Here is a 13,309-nt window from a genome sequence, read left to right on the forward strand (position 1 = left end):
TCCCCCTTGGCCATTAGTTACCCCACCCCCACCCAGGCCTCCTACCTTGATAGCCACGTGTCCCTCCACCTTGTCCATCTCAGCCAAGAGCGCTGAGAGCAGAGACGACTTCCCACAGCCCACCTGGCCCACCACGGCCACCAGGGAACCTTCCGGAATGGAGAAAGTGATGCTGAAACGACACGACACACCCCGGGGCTCAGCTGGGGGTGCTCGGCCCGCCCAAGCTGGATGGACCCCTGAGTGGAGAGAGAGACAGAAGGCAGGGCTGTCGCGAGCCTTTGAGGTCTGGAAACTCCTCCTACCGCGTCTACGATGAGCTTAGCTCAGGGACTGTCTCAGAGGCCCCTGGGCCTGAGGCCCGTGACAGGTGCCGGGATGCACCTGCATTTTATTTTATTTTATGTTTTTTACATCTTTATTGGAGTATAATTGCTTTACAATGGTGTGTTAGTTTCTGCTTTATAACAAAGTGAATCAGTTATACATATACATATGTTCCTATATCCCCTCCCTCTTGCGTCTCCCTCCCTCCCACCCTCCCTATCCCACCCCTCCAGGTGGTCACAAAGCACTGAGCTGATCCCCCTGTGCTACGCGGCTGCTTCCCACAAGCTATCTACCTTACGTTTAGTAGTGTATATATGTCCATACCTCTCTTTCGCTTTGTCACAGCTTACCCTTCCCCCTCCCCATATCCTCAAGTCCATTCTCTAGTAGGTCTGTGTCTTTATTCCTGTCTTACCCCTAGGTTCTTCATGACATTTTTTTTCTTCTTAAATTCCATATATATGTGTTAGCATACGGTATTTGTCTTTCTCTTTCTGACTTACTTCATTCACTCTATGCACCTGCATTTTAGAACAGATCCCGCGGGACAGACCTGAGGGGCTAAGCCACTATAAAGGGGCCAAGCAGAGGGGATCAGTTTTGCCTGGGGGCGTGATGCAGGTGCTCAAGGGAGAGGACACCCCAAAACCAACTCTGGAGGAAGAGTGAGCATGCCCCAGACCCAGGGGACAGCCTGAGGAAAGGCCCATGGGTGTGAAATCACAGGCGTGATCAGGGGTGGACATGTCGACGACACAAGATGAGGCAGCGAAAGTAAGGCCAGTCCTGAACAGGCGGGTGGGTGGCAGCCAGACCCAAGAGGGCCTCAAAGGACACGTTTCCCAGCTGGGAGCCATGCAGGGGGTGAATCTGAGTTTCAGAAACACGTCTCTACAGAAATTGCCCTATGGCAGATAACAGTAATCGAAGTGCAATAAAACAGGCTCAACACTGCCAGAAAGACTGGCCCCTCCAACGCGGACAGCAAAGTCGGAGCTGGGATTCCACCCACCTGGGGAAGAGCGGGTACGTCCAGGGCCTCCTTGGGTTCACCTACATCGGCTGCCTTCCAGCCATTGCTATTATGATTTCAACATATTGGTGGAAAGGGTGATGGATTTTGCTGCCATTGTTTAATTCCTGTGTACCTGTTGCGTGGTCACACTGACTGTTCTTTTGTTCTGTGCCGGGAGGGGAATGGATTAAGGGGCCAGAACAGAACAGGAAGCCCAGTGAGGCAGCTCCTGTGATCGTCCAGGCGAGACAGGAATATTTTATAGGCTGAGGAGAAAAAAGGTTTGGATGGAGAAATTTGCGGGGGATTCAAGGGGTGAGGAAGGGTGACTGGAACAAGAAGGTAAGGTCTTTGAGACTGGAAGGATGGAGGCAGGGATGGGGGCACAGGTACAGACTATTTAGTTGTGAAGCAGGGCTAGAGAGAAAAGCTAAAATTGAAGCAGGCAGAAGGTAAGTTAGACACAAGAAAGAACTTCCTAAACAAGCAGTCCCATCAAGGGAGGTGTTAACACAGATTCTTTTCTCTGGAGAGTTTGACCCTTGCCCCTCCCCACGTCCCCAGATAAAATACAGCAGTAATTTGGCTACCCAGTTAAGAGAGCAATTATTTAGGGGCATGGAGGATAAACCTGGCCCCTAAAAATGTCCCATGTGGCCCTGTGTTTGGGGGACGCCTTAAGGAGGCTTAAAAGAGCCCCTGGGCAAGGCCTCCAGTCAGAAAGAAATCAGAGGCAATTGACAAGTTACCCAGGGAATCAGGTCAATTCCCTGGATCCTATGATTTGGAAAAATAAGGACTGGGGTGGGCAGGGTCCCAGATGTGGAAATGGTGTGAGAAAGGGTAAGCCAGGCAGCTGGGGGACCTTGGAGAGGATGGAGAACAATCCATCCTGATAGCAAATGTGAGTGGACAAGCATTCTTTTCAGCTGACCCAAGGCTTCCTGCCGCCAGTGGCGGCATCACCACCTCAGCCCCAGCCTAGCCAATCAGTGCACTCAGCCTCTTCTGGCACAGTGACTGGCTCAGGGAGGGGCACATAACCCAACTTGGGCCAATAAGGGGCAAGTGGGTCTCCTGATGAGGTAGGAGGGGCACTTAGAGTCAATGGGGGCCATCTGGATGATGAGGGGAGAGGACATCTGAAAAGGAAGCAGCACAGATGGAAGGGGAACAAAGACAAGATGGAGAGAGTCCTGATGGCATTGTCTGAGCCCCTGGATCCATGTCCCTGAAAGGGAACCTTCTCAGTTACGTGAACCAGAAATTTCCCTTTGTTGCCTAAACCTATCCGCTATCTGTACAAGGTTTCTGTCCCATACAGTCTGAGGGAACTCTCTGAGCCAGGCACACTCTCAGCTGCTTCTCCCTGAAGCCCAAGCAGGTGTGACTGGATCTATCTGACAGACGAGTGAAACTGAGGCTGAAAGGCAGTGACCTATTCAGGGTAACAGAGCTGGAGCGTAGCTGGAATTCAAACTTGTGTTTGCCCAGAGCCCTGTGGCTTTCTCCACGTCCCACTTACCCATGCAGCGTGGGAGGGTCGCTCCTGGCCCAAGTGAACGTGGCATTCTTCACGGTGATGCTGTCTGTGGCCCCAGCTGGAAAGCACCAGAGACAGTATGTCAGGAGTAGATGAAGCCACGGCCTGAGCGTGAACAGCAGGCTCTTACTTTTTGCTTTTCCTGATCAAGTGGTTCAACTCCAGCTGCTAGCCACTCACGCTAGGCATTATCCGGTTACATCAGTCACTGTTTCTAAAGAACTTCAACCAGCAGCTCTGCAGGCGGCCTCAGACCCAGAGAGCAGCAGGAAACCACGAGAGGGCTCTGCCTTTGAAAGATAGGAGGCTGCACCATCTGGAAAGGTCGGGGGACCCCTGGGGGCCTCCCTCCGTCTTGGGAGGTTCCGGCAGCTCTGGCTGGGTGGGTCGTAAAGAAGCCAAGGTCACGGGGCACAAGCAGTGCCCTCATGCAGATGCCTGTCCATCAGCTTGGGCTGGCCCAGGGCCCTCACTACGCCGCTGGGGCCCCTCCTTTATGTTCAAAGCGGGGTCCTTTGCCCTGAAACTCCTGGATTCCAGGGCAGCCTCCTAACTCACCTCCCTGCATCGCCCCCTCTCCCCCGCTCCCTCCAGCCACCCTGCTCACATCACAGCAAGCCAGTCTTCCTAAAACACAGGCCACCGTAAACTGTGCAAACTCAGGGATGGAACAGGAAGTCGGGAATCGTGACAGAGGAGGGGAGGGTGCTTAAGACGAAGCCTGCGTTTTATGGACCCTCTGTGATTCTAGCACCTCTGCCTTCATCTACTTTTGCTCCCCTTATTTTCTTTTTACTCCATGCCCCTCACTTACAAAAACAACTTTTGACTCAATTATGAGCCAACTTAAAACCATCTAGAGAGAAGATGGGGGTGTTTTCAAGTTGTCAAATGAAGAAATAAATTCCCCCACCCATCAAAGAAACAAAAACTGTGGAGAGAGGAAGTTACTGGTTAACCTAACTTAACCTCCCCCTCCCCCATCACCCCCCTGAAACAGAGAACAAGGAGGAAGCTGGAAGGTGCTATTAAAGGAATTTAAGAAAAGCCACTTGAGTCGGTCAAGCTAGAGGCTGCAAGACGTGGCCCGGAGCTGCAAAGGGGGCCCCGCCTGGCACCCAGAGAATGTCGGTAAACATAAAGTCTAACCGCTCAGGAGACTGCCGTCAGGGCAGGAAGTGGGGCTGAGGCCTGGGCTGAGGCCCAGGGGTTTTCCAATGCGACTCCTGTAGTGAGCTGTGAACAACGTGAAGAGCTCAAAACCTCCTCGGCTGCCCCAAATTTCAGCCCTGTGTTATGCAGGGAAATTTGACCCTGGTAGATGGCATCATTCTGCATCGTGTGTGCGTGCATGCGTGTGTGTGTGTGTGTGTGAGAAGGGGGGAGTGACTCGGTCCTCACACAGCAGAAACCGGACGACCACGGGCCAGGGACATCGGGAGGGAGATTCCAGCGAGCAGTGGTTCTCAACTCAGGGTGACTTTGACCCCCAAGGGACACGATGTCTGGGGACATTTTTAGTTGCCAAAACTAGGGTGGGTGCTACTGGCCTCTAGTGGGTAGAGGCCAGGGGTGCTGCTCAACATCCTATAATGCACAGGATGCCCCCGCAGCAAAGTGATCTTGCCCCAAATGTCGGTGGTACTGAGGCTGAGGAACCCGGCCCCCAGGCCGATCGCCTCTCACACATACTGGTGAAGGAACGACCACCATGATCTTTGTTTGGCAGGCACTGTGCTGGGTGTTTTCACGTCACTGAGGGCATCTGAATGCCTGCTAGGTGCCAGGCACCGCTCACACATTATTACCAATATATACACACATTCATTCTTCTGACCATATCTATTGGGCTCGGGAGCCAGACTGTGTGGGTTCAAGTCCCCGTGCTGCCACTTCCTAGCTGGAGAACCACAGGCAAGTTACTTAACTTCTCTGTGCCTCACTTTCCTCATCTGTAAAATGGGATTGATAATGGGATCAACCTCACAGGGCTGTGAGCAAAACAGAGAGTCCTTAGAACACTGACTGACACATAGTAGGTGCTCAATAAATCTCAGTGCAGAGATGCTCTACAGTGGGTGAGAGCACAGATTCTGCTGACGGGCTGCAGGTGTGAATCCTGACTACTTCTTATTGGCCGTGCGAGTTACCCAGGTGAGTCTCCTCATCTGTAGGTGGGGGCCCCCTCCTTGAGCTGCAGTGAGCAATGGACGGGGAGTACGGTGACATCCTCAGGACGGGACGCGCATGGCGGGAGTGTCATTTCAGCAAAGTGGTCACTACCTTTAGTGCTATTAATATTTATTATCAAGTGCCTGGAAACCCCTGCTCAGGGGGGTTGACTGGGAAAGGATAAATTAATAAGCTATAAAATAAACAAACCTACCAATAAAAATTCATGTAACACCCAGCCAAAGAAAGGCACCTTCATTTCCACTGCCCAGGTGGGGAAAGTGAGGCTCAGAGCACTGAAGTGACCTTCCCAAGGCTGCACAGCTAGTGGGGGTAGGGGGTTGGTCAATCTCCAACATCCTTGATTTGCCCGTCCATCTGCCCAGTACGGAATCAAAGCCCAGGCCCTGGAACCCGGCCCTCAGGGGTGGACCTCGCCCAGGGAGGCTGCCTCTCAGCAAGAAAGCAAGGTAACAGAAGTGCAAGTTCACCCTCCTGGGAAGACTAGGTAAGACCCCGCGTCCGCCCACTCTCCTAGGACACACCGTCTTTGATGGGCCATCGCTGGATGCTGTCGGGCTCCAGCTCCTCGTGGGAGAGGAAGATCCTGAGGCGCTTGAGGGAAACACTCGCCTACACAGAAAGCAACGACAAGGTGTAGTTATTTTGAAAAACGTCTCTGCAAAACAGACCGAGGCTAACTTACAGTGGTTTCCTCTGGGTGCAGAGGGGCCCACATCCTCCCTTATTTCTGAAGGTTCTGCAGTGCCTACACCTTAGAATAAAAAACAAAAAGGGTTTTGGTTCTTGTTTGCTTTCCTTTAAAAGCCCACAACCGGTATTAAAAAAGACCGCGGGGGACTATCGTAGCTGACAAGGGACCTAAGAAACAACCGAAGGCAATGGCCCCGTTTAAGACAAACCTGCGACTCAGAGATAAACGTATCCTGGAGATCAAATGCATGGCACGGTGGTTATGGCCAACAATACTGTATAATAAACTTGAAAGTTGCTAAGAGACTAGAACTTAATGGTTCCCCCCCACAAAAAAAGAAATGATAATTGTGGCACGTGACAGGAGTGTAGCTGACACTATGGCGATAACGGTATAGCAACATATCCAAGGATCCAATCACCACACTGCACACGTAAACACAATGTGAATTATGGTTCTACAAAAATAAATTTTAAAAAAAGCAAAGGTCCTGATACAAACAGCCCAATGGTAAGGACATTTCTGAGATAATCCAAAAAATTTTAATATGAACTGGGTATTAAGAGATTACTGTTAATTTTGTTAGGTATGATAATGGTGTTATACTTATGTAAGAAGAAATTCGTGCTGAAGTATTTATGGGTGAAATGCCAAGAGGTCTGTGATTTGCTTTAAAATTCTTCGGCAAAGAGAGAAAGGAATTAAGGGAAGAAGGAAGACAGAAAAACGATTAGACAAAGTAACTGTGGCAAAATGTTGAATCTGGGTGACAGGCACACAGCATTCTCATGCTACTCGCTCCACTTCTGTGTATATTTGAAACTGTTCGTAATAAGAAGGGGTTTTACTTGCTTATTTTTTTTAAAAAACCTTGACCAGGGCTTGTACAAACAAATCTTAATCTTAATGTGTCTATGTGGCTAAGAAAAGGGTTTTCACGGGAAAATGTGCAAGGCTAGGGAGAAGAGTGTGAGAAACGCTGCCGGCAGCAAAGTGCAGGAGCTCCAGATGGTGCAAGTGTGACTGAGCGGTTCCCTCTCATTACAGAACCACTGCTGGGACTGGGGGGATTCTAGGGGGGCCAGCTGGGGTTTCTCAAATGGTGAGCCAAGGCCTGTGAATGGGCTGCAAAACCAATTTAGTGGGTCAAAAGCTGCATTTTTTGAAGAAACAGAACAGGATAAGGTAGGGCAGGGTGGAACAGACTCGATCAGAATAGAGGAGGATCAGACGTTTCAGGAAGAATCTTGCAGAGCTTAGGACAGCCTCGCTGCAATAACTGGTTTCATACACTCGAGTGTGCGTCGAGAAGTAAAACGTATGTCTCTCTTTGGGGCAGGACCAAAAAAGTACGAAGGCCACTAGTCTGGGCCTTGATAAGCCCCCCGGCCACAGTGGGACAGGTTGCACAGAGGGAGCTGCATCCAGGGGCATTTTCATGCCCTTTTGCTTTGTTTCCCCCAGAGACCCCCCTCTCTGAAGTTCCCCAGCCTCGCCTGTACCTGCACGATGCTGCTGATGACCATGGGGAGAATATTCAGGGGGAAGCGAAGGATGTTGAACAAGGCCAAGGACACGAAGGCCTTCTGGGCATCCAGGATGTTGTTCTTGTCAATGGTCACGTAGACAGCAAACGTACACAAGGCCACCTGCAAGCAGAAGGCCAAGTCAGAGTCCCAGTCACAGAAGCAGTGACACGCGCCCGGGGAAGTTGCTCCAGCCTCCTGGTGTGAGCTGCAGGGGCTGACGACTGGCCTCTGGAGGCAGCAGAAATGCCCAAACAGTGTCTAGCACACAGCAGGCGCTCACTAAACACCCAGAGAACGAACTGGATAAACCAATGACCAGAAGCCAAAAGTCCGGGCCATTCCCACCAACATTCTCCGTGGGACACCGGATGGCATTCTCAGGGTCCCTCAACATCACGAAACATGATCCCACCTCCGGATCTTTGTTCTTGCAGTTCCCTCTGCCCGAAACGACCTTCCTATCCAGACAGTGGCCTGGTTACTCCCTCTTCCCGTTCCAAGAGGCTGCCCTACCCCAAACAGCCCTGCTACTTCCCTCCATCCTTTTATCCTGGTTTATTTTTCTTCATAACACCTATCACTACCTTACACTGTAAGATTATAGGTATTTAGTGTCTGTCTCCTGCAGTGTGAAATGCAGACTCCACAAAGGCAAGGACTTTTGTACACGGCTGGATCCTCAGGGGCTAGAATGACCCCGGGCACATAGGAGCACCGAGACCTCATGTAAGTCACCTCCTCTCCCCATGCCTCCAACATCTCATCAGTGAAATGGATGTGGAGGATTCGTGCTACTGTTGAAAGCTCCTTCCAGCTCAGGGTATAGGGTTTTATACCCCCAGGAAAGGAACATAGGTTTTCAAAAAAAGAAAGAAAGAAAAAGAAAAAAAAAAAGGAAAACAAACAGCCAAGGGCCCCCCAAAGGCTACTCCCTTCCCCACAGAGTCAGACCTGCCTTAAGCCTCGCAGTGGGGCCTGGGATTTCAATTCCTAGGTAATCGGAATTAGGTTCGCTTGTCTGAGACAGCAGCACCTCACCTGCCTCGCCGGGAAAAAGGAAGGACCCTGCACAGTCCAAGGCTGGGCTGCGCGGCCGAGGAGGGAAAGATCAACAGGTGGATCTCCATGCCCCGCCCACCTGTTGGCCTCCCGAGCAGTGCCAGGTGTTGCCGGAGGAGGCTAATAACATCACCCCTGAGATCACCTGGTATACACCACCAAAGCAATCTGGAAAACCGTGCACCCTAGCAGATGGGCAAAAGTCTCTACCCCATGCTAGTCCCAGGCGCCAAGAGCCATTAAAGGCTTTCCCTAGGGTAAACAAATTGCCCCGACCTCATTCTTTTTTTTTTTTATCTTAATTGGAGTATAATTGCTTTACAATGGTGTGTTAGTTTCTGCTTTATAACAAAATGAATCAGTTATACATATACATATGTTCCCATATCTCTTCCCTCTTGCGTCTCTCTCCCTCCCACCCTCCCTATCCCACCCCTCTAGGTGGTCACAAAGCACCGAGCTGATCTCCCTGTGCCATGCGGCTGCTTCCCACTAGCTATCTATTTTACGTGTTTGGTAGTGTATATATGTCCCTGCCACTCTCTCGCTTTGTCACAGCTTACCCTTCCCCCTCCCCATATCCTCAAGTCCATTCTCTAGTAGGTCTGTGTCTTTATTCCTGCCTTACCCCTAGGTTCTTCATGACATTTTTTTTCTTAAATTCCATATATATGTGTTAGCATACGGTATTTGTCTTTCTCCTTCTGACTTACTTCACTCTGTATGACAGACTCTAGGTCTATCCACCTCATTACAAATAGCTCAATTTTGTTTCTTTTTATGGCTGAGTAATATTCCATTGTATATATGTGCCACATCTTCTTTATCCACTCATCCGATGATGGACACTTAGGTTGTTTCCATCTCCGGGCTATTGTAAATAGAGCTGCAGTGAACATTTAGGTACATGACTCTCTTTGAATTATGGTTTTCTCAGGGTATATGCCCAGTAGTGGGATTGCTGGGTCATATGGTAGTTCTATTTGTAGTTTTTTAAGGAACCTCCATAGTGGCTGTACCGATTCACATTCCCACCAGCAGTGCAAGAGTGTTCCCTTTTTTCCACACCAGGACCTCAGTCTTGAGCTCAGGGCAGATGTCCGGCAATCAGGAGACTGCGGAGTGGCCAAGATTCTGGTGTGGATGAGGTCCAGGGTATTTACAGGGTCTCAGCTGCCTCATTTCTTTGTTACCTATTAAAAGGTCCTACATCTTAAAAATTAAATCCATAAGCTCTGCCTGTTTATCAGCTGTGTGACCCTGAACTGTGATGTCACCTCAGCTCTCCAAAGGAGCCTCTGTTTTTCCATCTATAAAATGGGGATAATGATACGTATTCACAGGGCTTCTGGCAGCAAGGAATCAGGCACTTGTGCAGAGTGCTTAGCCCTGTGCCTGGCGCACAGTAAAATGCAGTAGATGGTGGCTGTTTTATTTCTTGTTTCAGGACTTGGTCCAAACTCCTTGGACTATTTTTCCAAAGAGTCTATTAACTGGGTCCCAAGAACAAGGCACTGGAAAGCAGAGCTGGTTCCTGTTCTGGTTCTGACATTAACGAGCAAGGTGACCCTGAGGGAAGACACAGAAATTTACCCGGATCCTTGGCCAAGAGGGAGGTTAGATGCTCAAAAAGCCACTGACACCCGATCCCTGGGATGGCTGCACACACAGGGTCCCCTCCTCCAGGTAGTGATGACGTACCTGCCTCTTAGCCAGAGATTCTCCTCACTCAAAACTCTCTAAACACATCCACACAGAGGAACAGTATTCAGCCATAAAAAGGAATGACGTGCTGACACCCACTACGACATGGACGAACCCAGAAAACATGATGCTAAGTAAAAGGAGACAGACACAGAGGCCACACGTGTTATATGATTCCATTTAAATGAAATATCCAGAAAAGGAAAATCTACAGAGACAGAAGGTAGATTAGTGGGTGCCCGGGGATGGGGGGGAACAGGAGGGATGGGAGTGACTGCCAGTAAGTACAGGGCTTCCTTCTGGGGTGATGAAAGTGCTCTGGAATTAGACAGTGGAGATGGTTGCCCAACCTTGTGAATATACTAAACACCACTGAACTGTACACATAAAAGTGGTGAATTATATGTCAATAAAAATAATAAGTTTTTTAGGCTTCCCTGGTGGCACAGTGGTTGAGAGTCCGCCTGCAGGGGACACAGGTTTGTGCCCCGGTCCGGGAAGATCCCACATGCCACGGAGCGGCTGGGCCCGTGAGCCATGGCTGCTGGGCCCGCGCGTCCGGAGCCTGTGCTCCACAACGGGAGAGGCCACAGCAGTGAGAGGCCCTCGTACCGCAAAAATAAAATAAAATAAATAATAATAAATTTAAAAAATAATCTCTCCAATATCAGTCTATTTTACTCAGTATAGAAGCCAAAGTCTTGACTCAGGCTCAGGGGCCACCTGATTCATAAACGTCCCTTTTCTGAACTCTTGTGCCCTCCTCTCCTACCACTCTCCCACCTCCTTCCCTCTGTTCCAGCCCCGCTTGCCTCCACGATTACTCCTTTTTGGGGCAGCACAGTCCTGCCTCAGGGCCTCTCACTCTTCCCTCTCCCTGGTCAGGCCCCTGACCACCATTAGGTTAAGACTCAAGTATCACCTTCTCAGTGAAGGCTCTTATCATCCCTTTTTTTGTTGTTGTTTGTTTTTGGGGGGTTTTTTTTGGCTGCGCTGTGCAGCAATGGGGGATCCTAGTTCCCTGACCAGGGATCGAACCCGTGCCCCCTGCAGTGGAAGCACAGAGTCTTAACCACTGGACCGCCAGGGAAGTCCCATGATCATCCTATTTAAAAACTGCAAGCCCTCCCTATCACTCTCACCAGAACCTTTTTTTCCCATAGCACTTAGGACAGTTTAGCATACTATACATTTATCATGCCTGGTGTGCATTATCTGTCTCTCCCAGTTAGAATGAATGAACACCCTATGAGCGTGCGGATTATTGTCTTTAGTATTCACTGCTCTATCATCAGTGCCTAGGACAGCACCTGGATCATGGCAGATACCCAGGAAATGTTTGTGGGTGGGTGGATGGATGGGTGGGTAGACAGGTGGATGGAGAGGTAGGTAGATGGATGGGTAGGCAGGTGGATGGATTTGCCCAAGGGCGAGAAAGCACACACTCAAGGGTGTCTCTTCAGCAACAGAGAAAATCAGGCCTCAGGCATCTCACCACCAGAATATCCCAGCTCCACTGGCCCAACTGATAGGGTGGCTGCTGGCAGCACAGGAAGCGCATTAAGAGGGAAAAGCATCGCGTGGCCCCCGTCAGATCCACATCATCCGCTTCTCCAGGAAGCAGAGGTCACTCATTCATCCATCAGTTATTAATTGGGCACCTACTGTGTGCCAGGCACCATGTGAGGCAGCCTTGGAGATCCTGAGACACATGGTCTAGTGGGGAACATATATGCACCAGGGTCTCTCTAGCACGAGTGTCTGCAAGAGTGTGGAGGTGGCCGGGGAGCTGGGGTTTGCTACAGCCTTATAAAGGGTGAGGGTCCAGGATGCGAAAAATCCTTCGCAAACAAGGAAGACTACCGCCCACCTCTAAGTGCTAAAAGAGCCTCCCCCCATGCTGAGAAATGGGGCAAATGACAGAACCAACTTCCCCAGCCCAGCCCCTAAAAATCTGCCATCTCTCCATGAGGACATCTGTTCCTTCTGCCTGGTCGGCATCCACCCTTGTTGCTGGTAACAACACATCAGTTTTCCTGTGGGGAGCTGAACCTCCCCCAACCTCAGGCCATGAGCTTCAGCCACAGATGAACTGCCCATACCGGACCCGACCCCAATCTCCAAAGAAGCCACATGACCCAGGCCTGGCCAATCCAAGCATCCCTGCTCCCTGGCCCCAGTGATTCAGGGACAAGCATGCAGCCAACCACAACCAATGAGACTCAAACCCACAGCTTTGCAGGAACTAATGGGAAAAAGGGATGGTTACTGCGGTTACTGAGATGACAGAATCAACTGTAATCACATGGCGAGTTCCCATCTGACAAAGAAACCACATGGAGAAAGCAGAGCTGGGAGACAGAGGAGGAATTATACCCAAAATTATCGCTGGAGCACTTAGGTCCAGCCACAACCGAAACCCCAGTCGTGCTTAAAACCAGCACCTTCCTAGACTTTTCAGTTTTGTGACTCAAAAATCTCCCTTCTGTTGTTTTTTTTTTTGCGGTACGCGGGCCTCTCACTGTTGTGGCCTCTCCCGTTGCGGAGCACAGGCTCCGGACGCGCAGGCTCAGCGGCCATGGCTGACGGGCCCAGCCGCTCCGCGGCACATGGGATCTTCCAGGACCAGGGCACGAACCCGTGTCCCCTGCATTGGCAGGCGGACTCTCAACCACTGCGCCACTAGGGAAGCCCTCCCTTTTGTTTGTTTACTCTAGTGGACCTACGTTAGGTTTCTGCCACTTGCAAGATAGTTCCTGACTAATACAGTTTATTCAAATCTTCTGTCCATTCATTTAGTCAGTCATTCCTCTACATACACCTAGTGAGTGGGTACCATTTGCCAAGTCCTCTATGTTCTAGGGATACAAGCAAAAAAAGACAAGGTCCATGTATGTTCTGGTCAGCAGAGAACTGCACAACAGGTAATTAGCGTATGGAATGATAATTATTCTAAAGAAGGGACGGACATACAAGGCACAGAGAAGGCAAGAAGCTCACAAATCTTCCAAGAGAGCAAATGTTAAATACTGACAGGGATGCTATTTTAGGAAAGTGCACTAGGTGGACATGAGGACATGATAAATGCCAGGCTCTATATTCCAGAAAAACAGTCCCATCAATCCTGCCACATGGCATCCCCATTCCTGCCTGACCTCCCCAGGCCTCTGTCTTCCATCACACCTACCAGTGGGTAAACACCACATCATCCTTGAAGTGCAGGAATTCACCAGTGGAAAGCA

The 13,309-nt window shown here is 50.3% G+C and overlaps 1 protein-coding gene across 2 annotated transcripts in view; it reads right to left on the minus strand.

Annotated features, from left to right (window-relative positions):
• ABCC1 (ATP binding cassette subfamily C member 1 (ABCC1 blood group)) overlaps positions 1-13,309 on the minus strand; it is a 136,256-nt gene that overhangs the window by 40,877 nt on the left and 82,070 nt on the right. For both annotated transcript variants that reach the window (XR_014296030.1, XM_082644056.1), the window contains exons 13-16: positions 7,278-7,424; positions 5,606-5,693; positions 2,871-2,946; positions 46-172 (exon numbers count right to left, since the gene is read on the minus strand). Coding sequence is in view for 1 of the 2 variants with exons in the window: in XM_082644056.1 (XP_082500182.1) it covers positions 46-172; positions 2,871-2,946; positions 5,606-5,693; positions 7,278-7,424 (438 nt within the window). In the remaining variant the exon portion in view is untranslated. The remainder of the gene's footprint in view (positions 1-45; positions 173-2,870; positions 2,947-5,605; positions 5,694-7,277; positions 7,425-13,309) is intronic.

This window comes from Mesoplodon mirus, assembly GCF_964341445.2.
Source record: "Mesoplodon mirus genome assembly, chromosome: 15".
NCBI lineage: Eukaryota > Metazoa > Chordata > Mammalia > Artiodactyla > Ziphiidae > Mesoplodon > Mesoplodon mirus.